The following is a 26173-nucleotide window of genomic DNA, read 5'->3' as shown; positions in this document are numbered from 1 at the left end:
AAATGCATGACTACACTGCAATTTCATTATCCTGGCATCACCACCACTACCATGACCAAACTGCCCTTCTTTGCTTATTGAAAGAGTACTATAGAACTGAACTGGGAAAAATCAGTAGGATTCTATAGAAATTATTCCACTAACCTATATAATTCAACAGAGAATTTTAAAAATACCCTATAGCATGGATATTATTCTTTACAATACATTTTGCAGGATGGTTAACATTTTCTATAGAGAATCTTTAATTCGTTATTAAATTCTTGTGGGCAAGTTCTTCAGGGAAATTCCTCCTATGTTTCCCCAACCCCAAGGTGCTTCCACATCACTGTGGTTTACATGCTTGTTCAGGCCAGGACTCTTCTTGTCTTTGTGTGAAAGAGGAAGGATATCCAGTGGTTAAAACACTAGGGTGTTCTCACTTGGGAAACCTGGATTCAGTTTCCTGCTCTGTAACAGATTTCTTGTGTGACCGTGGCCAAGTCCAGATCCAGGTATTGATCTCAGTGGCTGTTAGAAGCCTAAATACCTTTGTGGATCTAGACGTTAGTCTCTCTGTGCCTCAGTTCTGTTCAGGTACAATGGGGATAATAGTACTTCCTTACCTCAGAGGAGTATGTGTTGTTTGGGTAAATACATTTTAAAAATTGAGAGCATTCAGTTAATTTGATAATGAGCGCCATTAAGTACCATAGATAAATTGCAGAAGACTTACTATTCTGCAGCACAAGCAGTAGCAATGGAACACTTAATAGTGGGGGTGCTGAAATCCAGCTCCCTTACCCTATCCACACCCCAACCCCAAGCTGGGGATGGGAGCAGAGCTGTGTCTCCAGAAGGGGCAGACCCAGACACGGGTAAGGGGGCCAAGGCTGGGGTTGGCAGCCGGGACCCCAGGCACGGAGTTGGGATCCTGCGTGCAGGGTCAGGAGCGAAGCCCTAGGAACAGGGACAGCAGCCGGGACCCCGCATAGGGGGCCAGAAGTGGAGCCTGTGTGTGGGGCCAGGGAGCCCCATGTAAAACCTGGGGGTGCTGCAGCACTCCCCTGCATCCCTAGTTCCCAAGATTATGACCACAAGGATTCCAGAAGTCAGGCTGTACTTTTCCCTGATGACCTCCAAGTGTTACATGCCTCTTCCCTGATGACCTCCAAGTGTCACATGCCTTGCACTATAGCTCTCCTCCCATTCTTCTCTTCCCCCACCATCCCCTTTTTAAAGTAAGTTAAGTTTTATTTGTGCTCCCCTCTCTCTCCAAATAAAACCTACCAATATAGTTTCCAAAATTACAGCTGTTCTGATTAACCTAATGGGGAAAATGTGCATGAACTCAAACTTTGCCTATGGGTTTGCAATAAGATTCAAAGTTAGGGTGTCAGAAAGGAACAATATTTTCCCCAGGTCTCACACTTGTTACTGAGATTCTTGTGATATTTGGTGATTTTCTTAAAGCCCCCTTGCTGGCTTCATGTTGTTATATCAGAATCTCAGCTTTCTTTCTTCTGAAGATTTCTGGCTCTTATGGTTGCAGAGTAAAGCTTGAAAACATGAAACCAGAAGGCAAATAAAAAGATCCAAAATGTTTTAATTTTTTTTAATCTCATGAATTCTAAGCCAGTTTTACTTTTTTGGAAGGCCTGACTCATGATTTTTGAACTTTTGTGGTAGGCAGTACTAAAGTTACTCAGTTCAAACACTGGTCTTGTTTAAATTCAGGGCAATGCAAAAGCATGTGAACAAACTGATTTATCCTTTTTTCCAATCAGTCTGAATTACATAATAGGTCAAATTCTGTTCATAGTTAAACTGGTGTAAAGTCCAGAGCAGCTGCACTGGACTTTAATAGATTCCATGGCCAGAAGTGACCACTGTAATCATCTAGGCTGACCTCCAGAACAATACAGGGCATAGAAATATGGTTACTTTGGATTACACCAGTGTAAATTAGAGCAGAATTTGACCCAAAGTCTATAACAAGTCTTTCTGGAATTTAAACTTTTTTTCTTCAGAATGATCACTTATTGTGATGCTACCCAGGGTTGTGAGGCTTCTCACCACTGTCAGCCCTCAGCATGAAGCAGTCTTGTCTGTGCCTGCTGCAACCAGCTCCCTGAAACCAACAGTTTCTGGAAGCACAATCTCTGCCTTCCAGGCCCCTGCTGACCTTGCTGTCTTTGTACAGGAGAGACAGGCACACATCAACCCCCAAATACTTGGAGTGTTCCCTGCATTGTCCAGTGCCTTAATCACTGAAGACTCACAGAATTACCTGGCCTGCTATTCCTAATGGAACAGTACATACCACCTTGTGAGATTCAACTTGGGACCAGCACTTCGCTTAACACCACTGCACTTAGCTATTTATAGTGAAAACAAGAATAAGCTTGTTATCAAAGAACAAAGATCAAAGTGGTAGGAATAAGATTTGGGAAACAAATGGTTACATATAAACCAAAATCATAACATGTTTTCTAGAGATTAAACTAACCAGTTCCTCTCTTGTCTAAAGAAGTTTCTCACCCAGAGTTCTCTGTAGCATTTTCAACCAAGCCTGGCTGAGATGCCTTTTTCATAAATCAAAAGTACTATCCTTTTATTCCCCCGAAGAAGGGTGCCTGGGTGTCTCCTTTGGCCTCCTCTCCCAATATACTTAAGCAAACCTTTGATATGAACCTCAAGACAAAGTTCTCTTTCCCCTGCTGTTTTTCTCTTCCTGTTAGTTCCTTTCTGAATTTCCTTCTTATAATTCCCAGTTTCCATTCAGTTCAGACTGAATTGTGGGACCCACTGTGAAGGAGACAATATTTAATTTACATGTAAATAGACCTCTCCCATCTGACAGAAAACCTGTTTTCACTTTTATTGGTGCCTAATGCCTTGATGCAGACTTTAAGAACATGTTTTCAAGATATACATAACTCCTTACATAGTATGTATACACACATGCCAGCTGGCATTAAGTAGTTCTTGGATTACGTGTACATTGCTTGCTTGTTTACTTTAAATATTATTTTGTACTGGTATAGAAGTTTCAGAGGCAAAGAATTTAATTTAATCTTGGTTCCAGTGTTGTGGAGTGAATAACCATTCTGATCAATTACATTTCAGTAGCATTAAATTAAACATTTTAGGGTGGTATCGTCTTTATATACATGAAATTAAGAACAAAAGCAAACAATTATTAAATTAAAAAATTCTTAATTTGCTAAAGATATGTTGACATTTTATAAAATGGTATGATGAACCCATGTGGGATCACATAAAGGCCTTTTCTTTTTTAAGTTTGGCTTGCTCGGCATATACTGATGAAGTTTTTACTTTTTTAAATAAAGACAGACTAGTATATTCTGTCTGGTATCAAGGGAATTTGAGTTTAATTAGATTATAGCTTTTAGATATTTCTTCAAATCATATCATCAACAAATCTAAGTAGGAATGAAATAATTCTGAACCAAACTTTGTGATCTTGAACTTGGCTTGCATACTTACTGTAACAAATACGTAACAACAAACAATGGATCCATTATGGACTGGCACTCAGCTGGTAGATATGAACTCCTGTGAATGTGAGATGCTTGAGAATAAGCATTGCCTAACTGTTGGGAGTATTGCAATGTCCTGGCATGTGTGAGTAATGTTATTTGCTATTGGATGTGGAGCAGACCTGTTCAAGTGTTTGTGATTATATTGCCCTTAAGTGGCTGTCCCATAGAAGAAACAGCAAGTCCTAATACTACTACTATCTAATCAGGGTCTTCTAGCTTTTGGGCAAGTATCCAAAGTCCATTGAAGCCAATGGTAGTTTTTCTTTTCATTTCAGTGGGCTTTGGACCAGATCCTATTAGGAGTTTGTGGGTTTCCTGGAAACAATGGTCCCAACTTCCAAGTTATATAGCTGATGCCACATGGGTACAGTTTAACTGGGTGACCATGGTGTCTATTATTTGTCTAAACAGGGTCTGAATGAATGCTTCCTTGACAGCTAGCTGGGAGGAGAAGGACTGTGGGTGTGGTTATGTAAATACAGTTTGCTCCTGCTGTTTGTTCCTGTTTTGCTTAGATTTGCTTAGATATTCAGCAGATGGAGCAGTATTTTGCTCATTGTAATCAACTTGGCTGGCGTTGGGTCACAAATCACGTTAGTATTGAATGCAGGGGTAGTGAAATGCTGTTATCAGTGTTGTGATTATTGTGGGAATGCAGGGAAGCAGGATTGTGTTTAACCTCTTCCAAATGGGGGCAGGTCACCCTTATCAGAGAGGACCTTGGTGAGCCAGGGGCTCAACTGCCAAAGCCCTGTGAAAGTAAGAAGGGTGGGGATAGGAGTCCTGGTTAGGAGGCTGTGTACTGGCCCCCCTCCGATTGGCTTAACCTGTTCTTTTCTATTATTCAAAGAATATAGCTAAAGTTGCATTAGGAGTCTCTTTTGTTATTTTAATTGCTTAGTTAGAGCTGAAACCAGTTGTGGTTGGACTGTTTCTGTCCTGTCTGCTGAGAGCTAAAATTGCTGAGAGCTGAAATCACTTGAGATGGGGCAGTGTTTCTGCCCAGTCTGCAAAAGAGCTGAAAATCACTGCGAGACTGATGTGCAGAGGTCAAAGTAGAGAGACAAGTATCAGAGGGGTAGCCGTGTTAGTCTGGATCTGTAAAAGCAGCAAAGAATCCTGTGGCACCTTATAGACTAACAGACGTTTTGGAGCATGAGCTTTCGTGGGTGAATACCCACTTCGTCAGATGCATCTGATAAAGTGGGTATTCACCCACGAAAGCTCATGCTCCAAAACGTCTGTTAGTCTATAAGGTGCCACAGGATTCTTTGCTGCTTTTAGTAGAGAGACAGTCAGCTGGCGAATGTGACCAGCAGGGTTGCAGCGGAGAGGTGCAGTGTGCAGCCAGCAGGGTGGCAGTGGAGAGCAGTGAGCAGATGGCTATTGAGTGGCCAGCAGAGCAAGTAAGGTACCTCTTTACCATGCACCCAGGGTGGGAGGTGAACTCTGCAGATGTACCTCTGGACTCTGGGTCTGCACTGATCAAGGACAGCCACTGTGAATGGGGTGCAGAGAAGGGTCAGGAACAGTGCCATAACAAGGGTGAGGTGAGTGAGGCATGTGGTGAGTGAGGCACTTGCCTCGGGCATGCAAAGCTGAGGGGTGCAGAAAAAGACTGGTTTTCTCGCCTCCCTCCCTAACCTTGGGCTTGTTCCCTCCCTGCGTGTGTCCCTGCGGGCAGCTGCCTGGAGAACTGCAGCCCCAGCACCTGCAGCCCCCCAGCAACCCCTTTCTGTGTGCACCGGGACTTGTTCTGCAGTGATTCCAGCCTCGGGCTCCAGGGCAGCCTCCCAGCCACTGCCTGTGTCTCTGCCTGAGCCAGCCCAGCAGGAGAGGGGGAACGGGGAGAGCCACTACCCGGTAACCCCAGCAGCACAGCCTGGCTTGTGCCCTGGGGCTTCTTCCTCTGGCTTAACCAGGTGGGGTTTAGTCCATTGTGGCCCAGACCAACCCCAACCCCGGAGAGCTGCGGGGCTGGCAGGGGATGAGCCCAGCCGCCAGGAAGGTTTTAGTAGGAGCCAGAGGCAGGTCCGGTGCAGACTGTGGAGCTCCGTGTCCTTTGGCACCATGGCTGCATTGAGCCGTGGCTGGGAACTAGGAGTGGGGCCCAGATGTAAGCAGCGCCTGAGCGAAACCCTGGTGCAGCAGCTCCCGGGCTGGGCCCGCAGTGCTCAGGGCTGCAGACGAGGTGCTCTGGGAGCAGCCGGGTTATTTCCTTCCCGGCCTAGCCAAGGATTGCAGCGCAGTGGCTGGGCGCTGAGCCAGCTCTGGGGGGCTTTGGGCTCCCAGGTCCCAGCAGGGTTTGGAGGGGAGGCTCGAATGGATGGGGGGGGGCAGCTTGGCTGCATTCATCTAAGCAGCATGTCCCCGGCACTGGGCACGTTGGTGTACCAGCAGGGTGCTACACCAGGACTGCTCCTGCTTCCGGGCTGCAGTGCCCCAGATCCCCCTGCCCTGCTTGGGCCGGATTGCAGGGAGGTGGGGAGCTCAAAGAGCGGACTGAGCTGGTCTGGCATTTCTGCCTCTGTTCGCTGCCCCTGCCCGGCCCTTTCCACCCACCGGCTCCGGTGCCCCCTGGGCACGGGCTGGGGACTGAAGTGATCAGAGCCACTCTCTGGCTGGGCTTTGCCCTTGCGCGCTTGCACCACCCTGAGACAGTTGCTTAAACACCAACACATTTAAAAACATGTTTCTAGCAAAGGAGGGGAAAGCTGTCCAGTCCTAGGGAAGGAAAAAAACCCAGACATATGAGAGGAAAAAGCAATGGTGCCCACCTGCACCAGCAGTGAACAGGCAATGGAGGCGGTGAAAAATGAAACTAAAAACAACTGTTTTCTATTTACAAATGTAAATAAACAGAACAGCTTTCTCCATGGTGTTTGTCTAAGTGCAGCAGCATTGCTGCTCTGTAGATCATGAAAAGGGTGGTGCATAGTTTAAAACTTCCCATTCTGGTAATTTCTTAAAGAACAGTCGTTCATAGTCTGAACACAAAAGCTCATGATTTAATTAGGAGCAGAAACAAAATCTCTAATTGCTGGTGTTTCAAATAATATTTTTTTCCTGAAGACTTCCTAGCTCAAACGGATCTTATGATTAAAATAAGCAAACATTCTATTATCATTATTATTCTTGTTATTTACGTATTTTCCTCTTTTTTTTTTTTTTTTTACAAAGTAACTACTATGAAATTATATGGAGCGGGAGGGCGCAATTTTATATTCTTGCCTCAGGCACAAAAACAGCTAGTTACGGCTCTGGTCAGGAATGTAAAAGTGACTTTTGGGTTGCTGGACTTAAGAACCTGATGGGGGAAAAGGCACCTCCCAACCTACTTGGGAAGTGAGTCTTTTACTCCTGGTTTATGTTTATGAACCCTGTTTGCAGTATTTTCCCAAATGAATTCCGGGTTACTTCCCTCCTTTTATTAAAAGTTTCTGTTCTACACTTGGACTCAGTGCTTGCAAGTAGGGAAGTATTGCCTCTCTCAGATGCCTAGGAATGGTGTGTAATTTTCCCACATTACAAGGGGGCTCGAGCCGGTTCTGTGTTGTATCAATGGAAAGGAACCCTTAAATATTAAACCTGGCCCTGGTTGCTGCTGGCTCCATCTGGTGGAAGGGTTACATTTGTACCACAGTTTTGTTACAATAAAGACAAATATTTACAACTGAGTATTTATACAGTTAAGAAACTGAAGTTCTCATCTCATCAATGCTCTAAACATGGTTCAGCTGGGCTGTATTCCAAATGAGAAAGGAAAATGTCTCTCTGACCTGTAAAATATTACTAGGAGAATGCTCTGAAAAAAGTAGCCAGCCTCCTGACAGTTCATATGAGTCATTAAGACATGTTTGTAACTTTTATTTCCAACAAAACAAAAGCCAATACTTCTTAATACACCCTGTTATTTGGCTTCAGATTTTATATCCTCCAACAGTAGTGAAGTTTCACTTGACTGGCTTTGTATGCTTAACTATTTTGTGGATTCAATAGGTGTTTTCCATGAAGTATCACAGGGGTCGGCAACCTTTCAGCAGTGGTGTGCCAAGTCTTAATGTATTCACTCTAATTTTAGGTTTTGTGTGCCAATAATACATTTTAAGAAGGTCTCTTTCTATAAGTCTATAATATATAACTAAACTATTTTGTATGTAAAGTAAATAAGGTTTTAAAATGTTTAAGAAACTTAATTTAAAATTAAATTAAAATGTAGAGCTCCCAGACCGGTGGCCAGGACCCGGGCAGTGTGAGTGCCACTGAAAATCAGCCTGTGTGCAGCCTTTGGCATGCGTGCCACAGGTTGCCTACCCCTGAAGTATCACATAAAAAGGTTGGAGGATGCATCCTCTAGACCAAGAATTCCCATCTTATAGGCTGTGGAGTAGTGGTGGCCTGGAGAGAACTTGCTGGTGGTACACAGAGAGCTGGCTCCAGTGCTTAATTTGTAATGAAAGAAGTGCTGGGGCACAAGCAATTTTTTTACTTTCATAACTGATGCCGCAAGCCCAGAGGTGCTGGGGCTATGAACTCCCAAGCTTAGAGGTGCTGGGCTCAGCACCGGCAAGTCCCGGCACAAATTAAGCACTGGTTGGCTGATCCCAGGATGTTGTTTCTCCTCTTTGTTTCCAGCTTCTAAATTCCAGGAAAAGAAACTAATGAAATACTTAATGTATTATTAATATTACTTCTCCATATATGCAATTGCTGTAGCTGCCACAAAGCTGACAGGAGATCATGAACAAGAAGGGAGGTGGTCCACCCAACCATCTCAAGAGGGGGTCCAGCCTATGAACACATTTGAAAAAAAACAACACTACTCTAAACTATTTGCTGTCATCCAAGTCAACCTTCACTGGTGAATCTCCGATGGATACTAATGTGAGAATTAAAATATAGTTATTTTTTAACAAGCTGGTTTTAATCAGCTGGATTAATTACCTGTGATAAAGTCAATTCATTGCCCCAGCTTTGCTCCCACTTCATTTGTGTTCATGAAACACTATGCAGAGTTATAGTTTGCTGGCAATGATAAAGAAATGTATATATGTTAATAAAGACATGTGCCTAATACCTGCACTTACAGTAACTTCTTTAAAATGATAGCATCTATATAAGCTCTTGCAACTGCCTCTCCCACGCACCCCTTCTCATGATTAGTTCTAGAAATTGCTTGAACTGTGTTCATAGGGGACTGGCTAGAATTACACCATTTCTAAAACAGTGTCTCTCTCTCGGTGATCTTTTTCCTCTCCATTTTGGACGTCCCCTTTTTCTCCCTCCTCTGTCTTTCGTTTCACATCTTCAGCATTCTGGTGCTCATCTCTTTTTTCTCTCTCTTGTTTTGATGCGTTCTTGTTTAGTTTTTGTTCCTGAAAGAGAAGTGAAAAATCATTACAAAAATATCTAATATAAAGAACATTTCACTAGCTTGAGTTTTGCAGTTATTCTAAAAGTGGTCCCTCAGCCATGCACTGCTCACAAGAAAATGTGTGTGATAGAGCATTGAGTGAGGTGAGGGCTGAAATACTTCTCTGGAGAAAGGGAAGGGAACTCATCCTTTTACCCCTTAGAACTGTTTTGGCTGTCAGGAATGGAGCAAGTTCCATTAAGGTATGCAAGTAGCTAGGTTGATTGAGAGAGCTTAGCAATGAGGGAATTTGCTGGAATCAGTAAAGATGACCCTGATGTAGAAGGGGAGGAAAATTCTGTCTCCTCTTGGTGGCATTGGTATGCTCCGCCAGAAGGAGTTGAGCAGTCAGAGAGGTGGGAGGAGGAGCTAACCAAAACAAGTGTAACTTTTCATTTATTAAAGAAGGAGCTATAATCTGAAAAATCAGGTTATAGGTATTTCAAATTGGATACCCAAAATTAGTGGATACTTTTTATCTTAATCTCTGTACTTTCATTCCTTATCTGCAAATTGGGGATAATAATATTCAGTCACTTAATGAGAATGTTATTAAGATAAATTAACATTTGTGAAACACTCCATGTCACTACTTTAGTGATGAGTGCCATAGAAAATCCTAAGTGAAAAATTAATAACACTGGCTTTAAATCAGAGTTTGAATAGTGTGCAGTAAATAAGGCCTGGGGCCACACACTGAACAATGAAGATAAAACTCAATGCTGAATTGTTGCTCATTTAGTAAGCACCATCTATGTGCACTGAATGAGGAAGTGGTCCTGTGTAAAAAATGTGATCATATAATTAAGACTACTGTAACGCACATGCACAAAAGGGATGAATTAAGGTTGTAGAGGCAACCTTAATTCTGGCTTTCCTAACTTTTAGGGGCTTGACTACCTTAGCAACCTTATTAATATGCTTTTAACATATTGTTTTGTGTGTACAGACACTCCCCGACTTACGCAAGTGTTGCATTGCATTCTGGAACGCCTTGCGTAAGTTGAATTTTGCGTAAGTTGGGAAAGTATACTTGACAATTACGCTCACCAAAAAAAAAAAAAAAAGCATGCGGAACTTTTTCCATAACTGCAGATTTGCGCAAGTCGGGTTTGCGTAACCTGGGGAGCATCTGTAATATATATTTACAGTAGTTTAGGTTGCTTAACTCTTTCCATTGCAAGTCCTTCTTTTAATTGATTTTTACTTTAACAGACTTGAAAAGGTTTTGGGATGAAACTTTTCATGTTTGCTTTTTGCCTCAGGCTCAATATTTCTTGAAAGTTTCAGCAAAAATAGTACAGCTGTTTACAAGAATAGGTCTTGGAGAAAAAGATTTTTTTCCTGTCAACCAATTTTCCCTTTTTTTTTTCCCCCTTCAACCAAATTTTCCTCCTCTTTCTTTCAAGAGTTCTAGTATTGAATAGGTGTGCAGCTGAGACTTGAAACTTGGCAGAAGGATGGTCCTGGGGCCAGAGATGTGCCTTTTGCTGTTCCAGGAAAATCCATCCAGATTCGGTTGACTTATTAACCCCTAAAAAATCTCCTTTTATACATGCTCAGTAGTTATAAGACAAGCCTCAATGATGTTGAATGCAGAGACATAACTCTCTAGTACCTCGTGCTGCTGATTTACAGCTGTGCATTTTATCAAAGAAAATAAGATGCTGGCTACTTTGAACAGCAGATATTTGGTGGAAGTCAACCATGATAACCTCAAAACCTCTGTAACCTCAAAATCTTTCACTATTTGGCCTTATTAAAATTTTGTTGTAGCATTTGGGTATCTCTGTAGTGGAACTATTAAATTGCTGCCTTTTTTCTTCCTCAGAGGGTATTGCATTTCAGTGCTGGACAAAGTGATTCTTAAATGCTGTAATTTCTATAGTCACTTAATGAAGTTTGAAGAGTCCTTTGGGATCCATTTTGATGAATGGTGCTGTATAAATGTAAGATCACTTATTCTGTAGCTGCCTGCCAGTTGTAATGATGTGCTCTCTAGAACAAATATGCAGCAAAACACACAAAATGAGCAGGTTAAATCTGTAATAGTTAAGAAAAAAACCCAGAAATCCAGGTTACCTTTCGATTCTGCAATTTATACCACCCACGAGGATATCTTGCAATGCTGTCCATGTAGTTTTCCACTCTTTGCCAGTCTTCATGCCACCTTTGAACTTGATACTGAGGCTCACACTTTGTTATCCTATCCAGAATGGCCTGGTTCTCTTGGCTCACTCTCAGTAGTTCCTTCTCTCGTTTTTCCCTGTTTAAACTAGAGAGGGAAACACATACAAAGGAAAATCAAGCTTCTGCCCAGTTATGAATGTGCTTGAAGAATTTGTGTGTCAAAGCTGGAACCTGAGAGAGAAATTCTCTGAAGCTGTTATACTTCTCCTAAGAGGAGTTTCTTCTCCTTATTAACAAGCCCTCGCAACTCAGCCCTTTGTCCTTCTGAAGGAGATAAGTTTTGTTTGAAAAAGTTTTACACTCTGCCTCTCAGATGAGACCTTCAAAATTGAGATTCTGTCTGCTCTCTGTATAAACTAAAGATTCCTTGGCACTTTTTATAAGATCCCAGCCTTAAACTTATATCTTGTCCTAAAACCAATCCTCCAGCCCCAAATTATTTTTGTTGCTATGCTATGAGGGAGATAGCATGCCTGGCTGCAGAGGTGTTAATAAACAATCATTTTAGGCATCTGGCGTTAGTCCTCTGTTTCCAATTATTGAAAGAAAATGTCTCACCCAAATTTTAGATATAAACCAGATCAATTGGTTGTAGGAGAAGGTGCAGAGAAGTGTCTGGTCAAAAGTTCTTCACAAATATTTCATGACTGGTTAGTGCCAGAGTTAAATGATACTTGGTTCTGTTCAATATCTTCATCAATGATTTAGAAAATGGCATAGAGAGTACACTTATAAAGTTTGCAGAAAATACCAAGTTGGGAGGGGTTGCAAGTGCTTTGGAGGATAGGATTAAAATTCAAAATGATCTGGGCAAACTGGAGAAATGGTCTGAAGTAAATAGGATGAAATTCAATAAGGACAAATGCAAAGTACTCCATTTAGGAAGGAACAATCAGTTGCACACATTAAAAAATGGGAAATGACTGCCTAGGAAGGAGTACTGCAGAAAGGGATCTGGGGGACATAGTGGACCACAAGCTAAATATGAGTAAACAGTGTAATGCTGTCGCAAAAAAAGTGAACATCATTCAAGGATGTATTAGCAGGAGTGTTGTAAGCAAGACATGAGAAATAATTCCTCTACTCTGCTGTATGGTGATTAGGCCTCAACTGGAGTATTGTGTCCAATTCTGGGCTCCACATTTCAGGAAGTATGTGGACAAATTGGAGAGAGTCCAGAGAAGAGCGACAAAAATGATTAAAGGTCTAGAAAACATGACCTGTGAGGGAAGATTAAAAAAATTGGGTTTGTTTAGTCTGGAAAAGAAAAGACTGAGAGAGGACATAAGTTTTCTAATATGTAAAAGGTTACAAGGAGGAGGAAGAAAAATTGTTTTTCTTAACCTCTGAGGATAGGACAAGAAGCAATGGGCTTAAATTGCAGCAAGGGAGATTAGGTTGGACATTTGAAAAAACTTCCTGTCAGGGCAGTTAAGCACTGGAATAAATTGCCTAGAGAGGTTGTGGAATATCCATCATTGGAGATCTTTAAGAGCAGATGAGACAAACACCTGTCAGGAATGGTCTAGGATAAGGATTGGCAACCTTTGGCACGTGGCTCGCCAGGGTAAGCACCCTGGCAGGCCAGGCCAGTTTGTTTACCTGCCATGTCGGCAGGTTTGGCCAGTTGTGTCTCCCACTGGCTGTGGTTCGCCACTCCAGGCCAATGGGGGTGGCGGGAAGCGGCAGCTAGCACATCCAGCGGCCCACACCCCTTCTCTCTACCCCCATTGGCCTGGAGCGGCAAACTGTGGCCAATGGGAGCTGCAATTGGCTGAACCTGCAGATGCAGCAGGTAAACAGCCTGGCCCGCTAGGGTGCTTACCCTGGTGGGCTGCGTGCCAAAGGTTGCTGATCTCTGGTCTAGATAATTAGTCTTGCTATGAGTGCAGGGGACTGGACTAGACGACCTCTCGAAGTCCCCTCCAGTTCTATGATTCTATGATGTCAAGGGAGCTACAATGACATGTATGCTACACAGCAACAATATAGGTTAATCTTCAGTAAATGCTATTGTGTGTGTAATATAATGCTCATGAGGATATGTACGTCCATTAGTTCAGGTTCAACGGTATTTCAAATTATTCCTCATATATTTTTAATTTCTCATGAGACCATGCTGAAGTTTGGAAACTCCCTGTTATATAGCAGTTGCTGTTCTGGACTCCACCTGAATTACCTAAACTACTGAACTGCACCCTTCTGTCTAGACACAAGTTGGAGCTTGATGAGCTATCGTTCCCTCATCAATCAGTCTGTCTGTAAATGAATCATGAGGGTTAACAAATGACACTTGACTTGCACAAAACATTCTCAGGGCAGATTCCGGTGTCCTTGCTTCACTTCTGAATTCTCTTCTTACTAGAGATCATGCATTGTTCTGTTATACTCTGAGTATGAATTTCTCTTGGAATTAAAATGTTACAAACAGTTACTCTCCTGTGAGAATTATCTGAGAGTGCTTACTCATTCTCCCTTGAGCAATGACTAAAGTCCTGATTTACTTACTCAATATGGTTACTGTACACTGTTCACTTTGTTGTTCTTATTTCATTTCCATGCTTTGGACCTACGTCTGTGGGAATGACTGGCAAAGCAAGTGGCAGTAACTCAGTCAGCAACAACAGATTAGTTGGGACGTGATAATATGTTTGTTTCATTTATTTCTTCTAAACTAGGTCAACGATCATTGTCTCTATCCCTCAGTTATTAAACTGAAGAAATTAATCCAAAAGGTGGTATCTGTTTTTCTACAATGACTAGAAGGATGAACCCCTGTAGCTGGAATCCCCATGACAGGGCAGGAGACTGAATATCTAAAATATTAGCACTCCTGAGGCCTCCTTTAAATACATGTCTTTGCTGTGCAAAATATCCATTGCTATGTTTATCACTGTCATAGTAACTTGATAACCCTATACAAGTTTTACCGCTGATGTTACCTTTTGGCCTGATAGTAATTTTTGTTATCAATTCGCCCTTTCGTTCTCATGATGCAGGACATCTTCTCCAGCAGTAAATGATTGTCTCTTTCGATGACTGAAAGCCGTTCCTTCTCAAGCTTCATGCACAAAAGAGGCAGAGAAATATTTGTTATGGTCCAATCAAAACAGCAGCAGAGTGCTGTGGATATTTTAACAAGAGGCTCCAACTCTGGTTCCACACACAGACTGAGACAAAAACTGGCAAGGTAAAAATTCACCCCCAGTGCAGAGGTCCTGCAGAAGAACCTCTTCGCCACATAAGATCCACATAAGTTGCGGGGGGGCCCTCAGCAGTAAGCACCACTTTCCCCTGACTTCACTGGGCTTTGGATCAGGTTCAGGAACAGGCCATCTCTGTCCTTGGTGGGGTTACAATCTGATTTAAGGTGGGAAGCAACAAGTGGGTTTAATAGGCAAATAGAAGGAGCTCAGCAGGAGGATGAGGGTAACAGTGATAAAAACATAGCTGCATAGACTAGTTATGTGCATACTTAGCTAGTTTTAACTCATTTTTTAAAATTAGTTTTAAGATCTAAACGTGGAGTATATTAACGATATCTGTAAACCCAGTACAACACAGAGATTCATTTGTGTAATGTGAAAAGGTACCATGGTGATGGGAGCAATATAAGAACCTAAAGAGAAGAACGAGGTGAGATGGAAAGACATTATACCTAGCCCAGAGTTAGCCAGATCTGAGAGAAATGTTTGTGAACAGCTGCCCTTTTGGTGAAATCTAATCCATTCCAAAAGCTGCTCCTCTCCCTAAGAAGTGCTCTTCAGAAGTTTGTTTCTGTGCCCCAAGGATGCCATGTCTAGCAGGGGTGGTTTGAAAGGAACCAGAGAAGCAGGGACTCTAAGAGGCAGAGCAATCATTCTACCATTACCTTCAGAACTTAACTTAAACAACTTGCTCCCAAGTGCCTCTCCTCCCCCAGGGTCACTGAAAAATGTATTTTGTGGCTACTGCTTCACCCTTCCCCCCCCCCGCCTCTTTTGCTGTTTGTTTCTCTGAAGGCTTGCATGGCCTAAATAAGATAAATACGAACTATTACCACATGCTGCTTTGATAATAGCTAATGTTCCTGTAGCGAATTACGGGGAGGGGGGCTCTTAGTGCATCTTTTTTGTTTGCTTGGCTTTATAAGCGAAACAGGTCAGATGTAGCTCAAATTGTATTATGGAGATACCTAAAAATGGTGCTGTTAAGTAATCCCATCATGCTCTAAAAACCCAGAGGGCTAGTGATGACAAAGGAGAAGAGAACCTGGTTACAGGAAGAGAAACTTATTTGCAACATTAGAGACAGTCTCTATATTTACATAGCACCTCTAAAGGTATCATGTTACAGCTGCCCTCCAAGTCAAGGTGGCAGTAGCATATAGGGACGTACCCAAGATTGGCAGCTTCAGATTTGACTCTTTTTTTAAAATATGCATCGGCAAACTCCATATATTTTTTTTCCAAAGGAAATTCTTCATTGCTCTTTTACAGTAAGGAAAGGGGGAGGAGGAAGTGGCAACAACCAGCACAGATGTCAAATCCTACAATAGTATATAAAGGTGTATTCATAGGGGAGAAATTAATTGTTTTGATAGCAAAATAGTTTCAGGCTCTCTGGGGGTTATAAAGTAGGATGAGATGATAAACATTTTAAAGAGGCCAAATCCTGAAGTCCTTATTTAGGCAACACTCCCTTTGCCTGAGGGAGACTGTATATAGGTTTGTTTGTTTGTTTGTTTTTGAAGTGAACAGAGACAATTATTCTAGGAGAATAGAGTTCATTCTTCCATTGTCATTTTCTTTAATTTATAAAGATTTTGAATGAAAATTACCAATCAAAACTATCCTTTGTTACATTTCTTACATTTTGAATATGCCAACATGTCATAAGATTCATTAGATAACCTGAACATTATCACAGGGCAGTTATTGTTTCAGTTACTGTAGGCTTTTTTGTTGTTTTCTCTTTCTTTCTTTCTTTTTGATATGCAGGAATAGATTTTAGACAGGATCCTTGTGTTCTGGACCTGGCAATGAGAGGGAATTTGATGCATCAAGTCAGAGTTTATTTGATGTGGGACTGGGAGGGCAATATCCACTGGCCCAGTTAGGCAGAGCATGGTATAGGAGCGAAGCTAAAAGTTAGACCATTTAATATTATACCCCTGTTGATCTGCCTGTCACACTTTCTTGGGGGTGGGGTGAGGGGAACACTACAGTGGGCATTGGCATTTGCATTCCTGTTCAATGCTAATCTACTTAATTAAGTGATATAACCAGAAAAATACCTTTAGCTTCTTTAACTTCAAGTGAAGATGGCCATATGTTAGAGGAGTAGTGGTGTCCACTACAGGTTTGGCTGTCTGAATCTGCAGCAGAAAAAAATAATTATCCATTTTTGTTGAAAATCAAATCCTTACAAACTGTTATGAGAAATGTTTAAATTGTTTGCCCACTGTATTGTTAGCACTAATGTCATAGCTGACACGTTCATAATGTCAGCAATTCCAAGCCTGCCCAGCAAGGATGCAAGTAGGGTGGTACCCTCCAGTACAGAATACCTGCAAGAGATTTTTAGCCGGTACGGGGTACTAGAAAGACGTGGGGCTAGCCCCCTTTGGGGGGGAGGCCTCTCCTCTGCTCCTTAAAGGAGCAGAACACAGCTACGGAGTACATTCATTCTTTATATGGCTTTAACAGCACAATTGTCATAGTATAATTCCCCACTCTGAACCTTAGCGTCCAAAATATGGGGTACCAGCATGAATTCCTCTGAGCTCAATTACCAGCTTAGTACTTGTAGCGCTGCCACCAACCAGGAATTCCAGTGCCTGGTACACTCTGGTCCCCCCTAAACCTTGCCTGGGGACCCCCAAGGCCCAGACCCTCTGGATCTTAACACAAGGAAAGTAAACCCTTTCCCTCACTGTTGCCTCTCCCAGGCTTCCGCTCCCTGGGTTACCCTGGAAGGTTACTCTGATTCAAACTCCTTGAATCTTAAAACAGAGAGGAAAATCCACCTCCCCCCCCCTCCTTCTCTCTCCCCCTCCCAGACTCTCCCTGAGAGAGAAAGTAATCCTAACACAGAGAGAAATTAACCTTTCTCTCCCCCTTCCCTCCTTTCTCCCCACCAATTCCCTGGTGAATCCAGACCCAGTCCCCTGGGGTCTCACCAGAATAAAAAAAAAAAATCAGGTTCTTAAACAAGAAAAGCTTTTAATTAAAGAAAGAAAAAACAATAAAAATTATCTTTGTAAATTTAAGAGGGAATATGTCACAGGGTCTTTCAGCTATAGACACTGGGAATACCCTCCCAGCCTAAGTATACCAGTATAAATTAAAATCCTTTCAGCAAAATACAAATTTGAACTCCTTCCAGCCAAATACACATTTGCAAATAAAGAAAACAAACATAAGCCTAACTCGCCTTATCTACCTAGTACTCACTATTCTGGACATATAAGAGACTGTATCAGAGAGATTGGAGAGAAACCTGGTTGCACATCTGGTCCCTCTGAGCCCCCAGAGTGAACAACAACCAAACACTAACAGCACACACAAAAACTTCCCTCCCTCAAGATTTGAAAGTATCCTGTCCCCTGATTGGGCCTCTGGTCAGGTGACAGCCAGGCTCACTGATCTTGTTAACCCTTTACAGGCAAAAGAGATATGAAGTACTTCTGTTCTATTAACTCTTACTTATCTGTTTATGACAACAATACATATGCTAACAAACTTAAACAAAGGCTTTGTTTAAGTTTGTTAGCATTGGTCAGGAGTCCTGAAGAGGGGAGGGATGGGGGGGGTGAAAGGTGTTTAAACAGTGTTATTGATTTTGTTTCTTCCCATTGGTCTGAATTATCCATGACATCCATACTGCATCATCACATCAAGTCCAAATCATTAGAGGAATGCCTCTGCCTGTACTGACCAGAGGATGTTTGGATTCTGATGTCAGCCCAGTTCTGCAGCCTGATGGGAATCAGGTGTTGTTTCAGTGTACACAGAATTCTTCTTTGCAGACAAATTAACATGCATTTTGTTAACTTGAACTGGAGCAGCAAAACAAAGAAAACAAATGCCTCATTTTCCAGCTTTGTGTGTGAGAGAACTGTAAGTGAAGATTATAATGCCAGACACTGACAGCCTTAAACCAGCTGCCTCAGGAATCTGCCAAGAACTTTGCTGAAAATATGTTCCTCATCTTAGCAATGGAGCTAAGACTTATCACACGTTTGCCCACCTTTATTTGAATGAAGCTCATTCTGATCTGACAGCTCAGGCATTGTCAGTTTCATCCAGAACAGTTTACAAACTTGGAACCTAATCCCGCAAACCCTTAATCATTTGATCAATCCCATTGAAGACAATGGGACTATTTGCATGACTATGGACCAATTTTGTGGGCTTGTAAAAGTTTCAGGAGTCTGTTCCTATAAAGGAAATTGAATCCTCCATTGAAACGCAGTGTTTGGGTACAATACCATAAAGCAATTTAGGATACAGTTCTACTTAAAATTTGTCTTTTAGTAAGTCATACATATGTTGAAATGGCTCCTCACCCAACTCCCATATTCCATATAAACTAAACAGACTGACTACTACATATTTTTTTGGGGGGGAGTGAGTAGTTAAGCATGTTGATGTTTGTATATACAAAGGGGGAAATCAGAGGAGACAGGGAGAGCGTGGGAGCCCTGGGCTGGGAGCAGGGTGGGGATGAGTCACATGGGGAGGTCACATACCTCTCGCCCCCATTGTGTCCCTCCCATGTGTGCAGTATCGGAAAGAAATGATTTCTACTTGCACCACTACTGCCCAGGGAGGTAGTGGGAAATGAAGATAATAGGGACAATTGTTTTCCATCTCCAATAAAACTCAAACCATTCCTTCCTGAGAAAAGATAGAATACATAGGGGTGTCAGGACTTTATATGCCTGCTTAACTCAGGAGTGCTGAAGTCTAGTCTGGCTCCAGGCACAGGTTCCCTAGCATATGTCCCTGGAGCAATAGATACTTTGGGCTGTTGCAGGGATGCAGAATTACTGGAATGTAAGGGTATGGCTACACTTGCACTTCGCGCTTTGAAGTTTTGAGTGTGGTCACAGCGCCAGCGCTGGGAGAGAGCTCTCCCAGCGCTGCACATACTCCACATCCTCTACGGGTGTAGCTTGCAGCGCTGGGAGCCGCGCTCCCAGCGCTGCGGCACTGTTTACACTGAGGCTTTACAGCGCTGTATCTTGCAGCACTCAGGGGGGTGTTTTTTTCACACCCCTGAGTGCGAAAGTTGCAGCGCTGTAAAGCGCCAGTGTAGCCATGGCCTAAGAATGACCTAACTACTCCCTCCCCTGACCCCAGTGTATCCTGGAAATGTCCCTGACTCAAGGTCTCCTGAGGAGGTGTGGATCTGGGTGTGGGGAACCATGCAACTCCTGTGGGAGGGCTTCTTGTGTTCAGGGTATTTTCCATGACCTCACTGTTCTAGCAATGCCTTCATATGTATCCTCGGATGCAAAACTACTGATAAAATCACCAAATAGAGTTTGTATTGCACCAGATTCAGTGGCACAATTAAAATCGCCTTCCCCCAACACGTCACATGAATATTCAGGTCAGGTCTGACAGGAAGATCACTGCAAATGATAGGCCATATGACTAGTATTGGGTCAAGGAGTCTCTGGAGGTAAAAACAGGGGAGGAAGGAAAGAGAGAGAGAGAGAGAGGAAGAGACCACTCTGTGAGACTCAGAGGGAGAATAGATTAATAAAATGCATGATTTTGATGCTTAAGTTAATAGTGTGGGATAAACACTGCCCAGCTTATTAATACATTATATATAATAGAACAATAGAGTGTGTGTGTGTGTGTATAATATGAATAATTATTTGAACTATGCCCTCTCTGATGGACTCTGCCTTTCAAGAATTGCTTACCCATGTAATGTGTAAATAAGTGTAGAACATTTACACACTAAGCAAAAGGGGTTGTCAAGTAAATGCAATTTATATGGTAACAGCATAGAAAACTACATTCCACAGAGCGTTGCCTGGAGTCCACATGTAGCCTTCCAAAGTTCCTAATGTAGCCTGGCACAGCACAGAGCTTTATGAGTCAAGGACCAAGCCTGAATCCCTGATGATTTCAGAATTGATGAAAACTTCTATAAACTATCAGGTCAATCTCAAGTCTATATAACAAGGCAATAGTCATTCATTAGATTTATTGCAGTGATGTTTGGAGCTGCAATACTTGAGCTGAAATTACACAGTATCTATTTACTCAAGTTGCGTAAGTGCTGGTAATACGTTTGGCTTCCTTTTGTTCCAGTTTCTAATAGAAGGCCTGATCCTGCAAGATGCTGAGTGCCCTCAACTGTCACAGATTTCCATGGGAGTGGAGGGTGCTTAGCATAAAAGGATTGGATCTCATTTAACAGGCAGTTTATTATTGGCTAGCAGGGCAAAATTTTTTGTCAAAACAATTTTTCATCAAAAATGCCATTTCACTAAACCATTTTTTGTGTGTGAAATATCATCATTTTAATATCATCCTGTTTTGATGGATTTTGGAATAGAAAGTTTTTTGACTTTTTCATTTTGAACTGACTTTTTGTTTCAACATTTCTTTAATTTACATTAAAAAATTAAATTGAAAAATGGTCAAAATGGAAATGAAACATTTTCAGTTTATCAAAATAAAATGTTTCGATTGATCCAAAATGACTATTTTTAAAATTTAATTTTGCAAAAAATTTAGAAATTTGGCTTTCCATCATGATTTGGGACCTTTTTTTTTACATCCCAAAATTTTTCATGGGACAGAAAATCCATTTCCCGACAAGCTCTAGTTTTAAGGTTTGAATTCCTTGAGATTAATATGAAGTGTCCTACTTTCTAAGGGGTAGCTGTATGTCCACAGTGGATGTAGATTATGTCAGTCCTCCAGCATCAGACCACTCTTAAATAGCCCTAGTCATATTCAATGGCATGGCATGCTGGAGGTTAATTTAAACAAAAAGGAACTTTTTAGAACAAACTTCTGATCTTGTCATCTTGGTTAGAGACAAAATGCTGGATTTGATATTGTATTTCATCTTTAAATTCTCCCTGCCCATCAGTCAAACCAGTGGAACAAAACGTGGAAAGAAGAGTGTATTTTATATGGTAATAGCATATGAAACTGACAATATTTGTAAATAATGAAGAAATATTTCCTTACTGTAAGGTCGATTACACTGTGATATCTTCTTAAGGAAGCAATGAAGTTGAATCCTTGTCACAGGTCTTTTTCAGACTTAGATTATACAAAGCACCGAGGAAAGACCTGAAGGGAACAATCCTGCATTGCCACTGAGATGGACTGTATGATTGACCAGATCTTTTCCATCTTTAAATTAGCAACCTGCATACAATGCGCGCTATTATTAAAAAAACTTCTCTTTATATGGTAGGTCAGCCCTGATCTCTAAGGAATATTTTCATCCTGATGTTAAAGAATACATAAGCATTTGCGTTAACAAATTTGACTTGCCTATTTAGTCACTGAAATAAATTTACTCACTGTACTACAGGGTTGTACCTACCCTTTTCTTGTGCTCTTCATAGTTTGCTTTGTCCCATTTTTGCTGAAGATATTTGTTGCCACATGGTAAAATTGACTGGTAGGCTCTATGCATCTTAAACAACATAAAACATCTCTATAACTGAGGTTCTTCGAAAGAATGAGTGATATCACTTTGAGCCTTTTTAAGCAAAGCCCTGGAGACTGGGTATGTTTGCAGCAGGTCATGTGGTGGTTGTCATGGTATCACTGGTAAGAAAAAATTGAATAGCCAGTGATCGCATTTTAAACAATATGTTTAGAGCACAATAAACAAGAGCTGAACATCTTAGCAAAGGATTCCAAAGGGTATCATCTCAATATATTAAATAGCTTAGCAATTATACTTCACTGGTCACGCTTAGCTCTGCAGTGATTAAGGAAAGACAGTGTCTCAATATGATGTTATTAATACTTTATGTAGCACCACAGATATAGAAGAGTCTATATAGCAGACAGCATTTGTCAAGCTTACAGTTTAAAGGCATGCGTCACCACAATACAAAGCAAACATATAGTGTGTGGTGTAGTCTTTAGAGCTGCATTATCGTGTTTAAAATATACATCAATACTAACATGCTTTGATCTGATAATAGCCCAATAACCTTGGTTTGTCGTAATATCATCTGATCACTGGTGAACTGGAGGAAGCTTGCAGGAGTTTGCACAAGCCACTTGTTAATAGATCTGTGTCTTGTTTAACTTGGCCATTTACCATCTAACTTGGCTTTTATATTTCGATTAATTTTATTTTAGATCAGAAGTGGAGGGGGCTCTCTTTTAGAAAAAGCTATATGAAATGATGCCTTGACAAACAGAAACAGTAGTAAAAATAGAACCTTTGCACATACTAATTTTGTTCTGTGAAGCAGACATTTTCCACTCTCTCACGAACAGTTAAGGGAATTGAGAAGTATGATTTTGGCCACTGGAGAGCTCCAATCATTTTTTATTAATATAACAAATATCTGGAGAATGTCTGTCTGTAAAATTAATAAAAAATACAAAAGCTGTAAAGTTCAAATAAAGCCTTTCACTTAGTTCATGCTAAGGCCTACATGTATGCACTAATTCATGAAAATCAGACATTACAATATTGTGCTTTTTTCTTGAACAATCAGCATTCCTTAAGTGTTTTTAGTGAGGCCCTGATTTGCTCTGTGGAATTGTGGCCTTAATGTGTTTTGCATAATAAGGCATCTTAAGTGCTGGGAATGTAATAATCTATTAGGGCCTGATCCAAAGTCCATTAAAATCAATGGGAGGCTTTCTACTGAGTTCAGTGAACTTTAGATCAGGCCCTGGGGAAATGAGGAAAAATGGATGGTGGAAACATGGCAGATCCAGAATTGGCCCATATTCTCTGCTCCACCCGAGTTTATGTTTCTGGAAGTAAGGGAGGAGGAGGAGATGTGACTGTAAGCCATCTCTGTGGCCGTTTCCTACATTAGTGGGCCATCTACAATGTTGATCCAATCTTGTGTGAAAAAAGTAGAGAAGGTTCAAGGCTGCTCACCTTTAATGACTTCTGGTCCCAAGGCGCTGTTCCAGCAGCTGCGGATTGCTGCAGCATAGACATCCCCTAGCCACACACACTTTCCCAGACACACCTTCTGCATTGAGGACTAGGAGGAGCGTAATTTAGGCAACACTTCTGGTGGCCATATACTCCCAGCTGGGAGTATCTTCCACTTGTTAACGCATGACATTTTCATTGAGTAACTAGAATGATATAAAATTAACATGGCACACATTAAATGGATTAAAAACTGAGTGATAGGTCTCAAAAAGTAATTGTAAATGCAGAATCATCATGAAGCAGTGTGTTTCCAGTAGGGTCCCTAAGGGACAGGTTTTTGGCCCCATGCTTTTATCAGTGACTTGGAGGAAAATATAAAATCATCACAGTTAAAGTTTACAGATAACCCTAAAATTGGGGAAGCAGTCAGTAATGAAGAGGACACGTCACTGATACAGAGCAGTCTGGATTGCTTCGTAAACTGGGTACAAGCATTTTAATACAGCTAAATGTAAATATATAAACCTAGGAAGAAAGAATGTAGGCCTTTCTTAAAGGATGGGAGACTCTATCCTTGGAAGAGTGACTCTGAAAAAGATTGGGGGGGAAAGGAATGGATAATCACCTGAACATGAGCACCTAGTGTGACACTCTGACCAAAAGAGCAAATGCAATCCTGGAATGCATAATCAGAGGGATCTCAAGTAGGAATAGAGAGGTTATTTTACCTCTATATTGGACACTTCTGCAATCACTCTTGGAATATTGTGTCCCATTCTAGTGCCCACAATTCAAGAAGGATGTTTATGTTGATAACCTTGGTTCTGAGAAGAGCCATAAGAATGATTAAAGGATTAGCTTTACCAAGGTTCACCGTGGATTCACCACCAGTTAACATTTTTAAATCAAGACTGGATTTCTTTCTAAAATATATGCTCTAGGACTTATTTTGGGGCAGTTCTATGGCCTCTGTTACCTAGTCCAATGTTTCTCAAATGAGGCCACCGTGACTCCATGCAGCCACCAGGAGCTTTTCTTGCAGCCACAGTCTCCTGGGCAGTGATAGGAGGGTGGGAGGGCAAGATAGCGGCCCCTCCCCCTCCTGTTTAGGATGCACCACCTTTGTGTTGATTGCTGGGGCCACCAGCAGTGGCTGGGCCCTGCCCCCTTTTGAAGGCTGCTGGGGCACAACACTGGAGCAGCAGGCAGCAGGTGAATTCCTCAGGGGTAGCAGAGCTCAGGTTTTTGGCTTCAGCCCTGGCGTAGTGGGATGGCAGGCTCTGGCCATGGGGCTTCAGGCTCCAGCCCTCTCACTGCTTCCCCTGCCCCTCACCAATCCCCCTCCGAATCGCCCCTGGCCCTCACTGCCTCCCCCATCCAGGGCTTAATTTCTCTCCAGACTTGCCAGGGCTATGTAAAATGATACTTGTAAATTTGTTAATATCACTTTTCACAACGGACTTACTAGCTAGCAATAAATAAATTACATTAAGATTTTGAGGAAAAATTATCAGAGCAGCCACCAGCAAGAGTTGGAGGCCACACTCTGAGGCCACCAAAAAATTTGTCCTGAGAACCACTTTTAGTCTGGCCTCCTGTATGATCACAAAGGTCCCTTATGACCTTGGAATCTATGAATCACTGGTCATTTAAGTTTGATTTGTGCCATTGTGGAGGGCAGAAAGTATCTTTAACAGAATATCTGGCCTACTATCTCTGCAATGTAACAGAGACATTTACAAGTACATTAGGCCAGTAGGTTACACAATGTTTGTATAGCAGCTATGGGAACTTCCACATGCAACATTATGCACATAAGGACTTACCTGTCATTCCTTAATTGCAAGAGATACGTACTGAGGAACAATAATTAAAAACAAAATTAAATATAACATGAAGATTGGAAGATTTGCAAAAAGTTTATTCCCTAGTTCATAGCATGCTCCAGGTGCATACAAACTTCCGTGCAACTCAAATAGAATTTTCTATATGCTTGTTTTCTTCAGTATAAAGTTAAGATGATGAATATGAATTTTAATTCTACATTGCTCCATGAATACAACATCTGTTAAAGGCTCAGACTTGAAATGTGCTGAGTGCCGCTTCTGGGGGGCTGAACACTCTAAACTGTTATTGATTTATAGTTTTTGTCTCATTTTCAGTTTGGACCTGATTTCTGAGCAGGGCTGCCCTTTTTATGATAGACTCAAAGAGCTTGGAGCCCTGCATATCGTGAGCTTTCACAGAGTGGTGCTGATGATGGTAAATGGGTCTTGAGTTACCTCCCATTCTTCTTGTGTTGCAGGGCCAGTGAGTTGCTACTCCAGCCTCCTGTGGTCTCCATGCCAGAAGGAGAGACCAATTTGGCCCATAAGCTGCTAGTTCCAGCAGCTGCTTGTGTTGCTTGTGCTAGGCTCAGCTATGGAATGTTTCTTTAAGTTAAGAAAGATGCTTGTTTGGAAGGTGTAGATCATGTGTCTTGGGGCAATAATGTTCACCATGAGAAGTGCCTTATTTCCTACTTGCTTTTGGTTTGTAATTTTGTGCACACACTTTGAAAAAAAATGAGAGATTAAAAATGCTTATTGTAAAACTTTAAAAGCTTCCTCTAACCAATTCTTTATAAAACTACATTAAAAACAAATTAAGTCTCAGTTTTTAATAACTTGTTTTCTAAATACTGTGGTGATGACTGCGGTATAAAAACCTATGTAGAATAGAAAAATAGAACAGATCATCTCAAAATGATTATACTTCAGGCCCTGATTCTGCAAAGTATTTAAGCATGTGCCTAGCTTTAAGCATGTTAAGTCCCATAGCAGTCAATGGGACTAATCTCATGACTAATGTAACTCACATGTGTATGTTTGCAGGATCAGGCCCTTGGTCCCTAAGTATATTGCATTTTCTTGGATGGTCA

At 41.7% G+C, this 26173-nt stretch overlaps 1 protein-coding gene across 1 annotated transcript; it reads right to left on the bottom strand.

Annotated features, from left to right (window-relative positions):
* Nucleotides 1–7791: 7791 nt before the first annotated feature.
* On the bottom strand, nucleotides 7792–21908 carry CFAP97D2 (CFAP97 domain containing 2). Its single transcript, XM_030569172.1, has 5 exons — nucleotides 21718–21908; nucleotides 16424–16504; nucleotides 14091–14209; nucleotides 11041–11233; nucleotides 7792–8920 (listed from the first exon to the last, which is right to left on the bottom strand). The coding sequence occupies exons 1-5, from the start codon at nucleotides 21820–21822 to the stop codon at nucleotides 8753–8755; spliced, it is 666 nt and encodes a 221-aa protein (XP_030425032.1). The 5' UTR covers nucleotides 21823–21908; the 3' UTR covers nucleotides 7792–8752.
* Nucleotides 21909–26173: the final 4265 nt, after the last annotated feature.

Source organism: Gopherus evgoodei, chromosome 1 (genome assembly GCF_007399415.2).
Source record: "Gopherus evgoodei ecotype Sinaloan lineage chromosome 1, rGopEvg1_v1.p, whole genome shotgun sequence".
NCBI lineage: Eukaryota > Metazoa > Chordata > Testudines > Testudinidae > Gopherus > Gopherus evgoodei.
The sequence above is the reverse complement of the archived record's forward strand: the minus strand, read 5'-3'. Positions and strand labels throughout refer to the sequence as shown.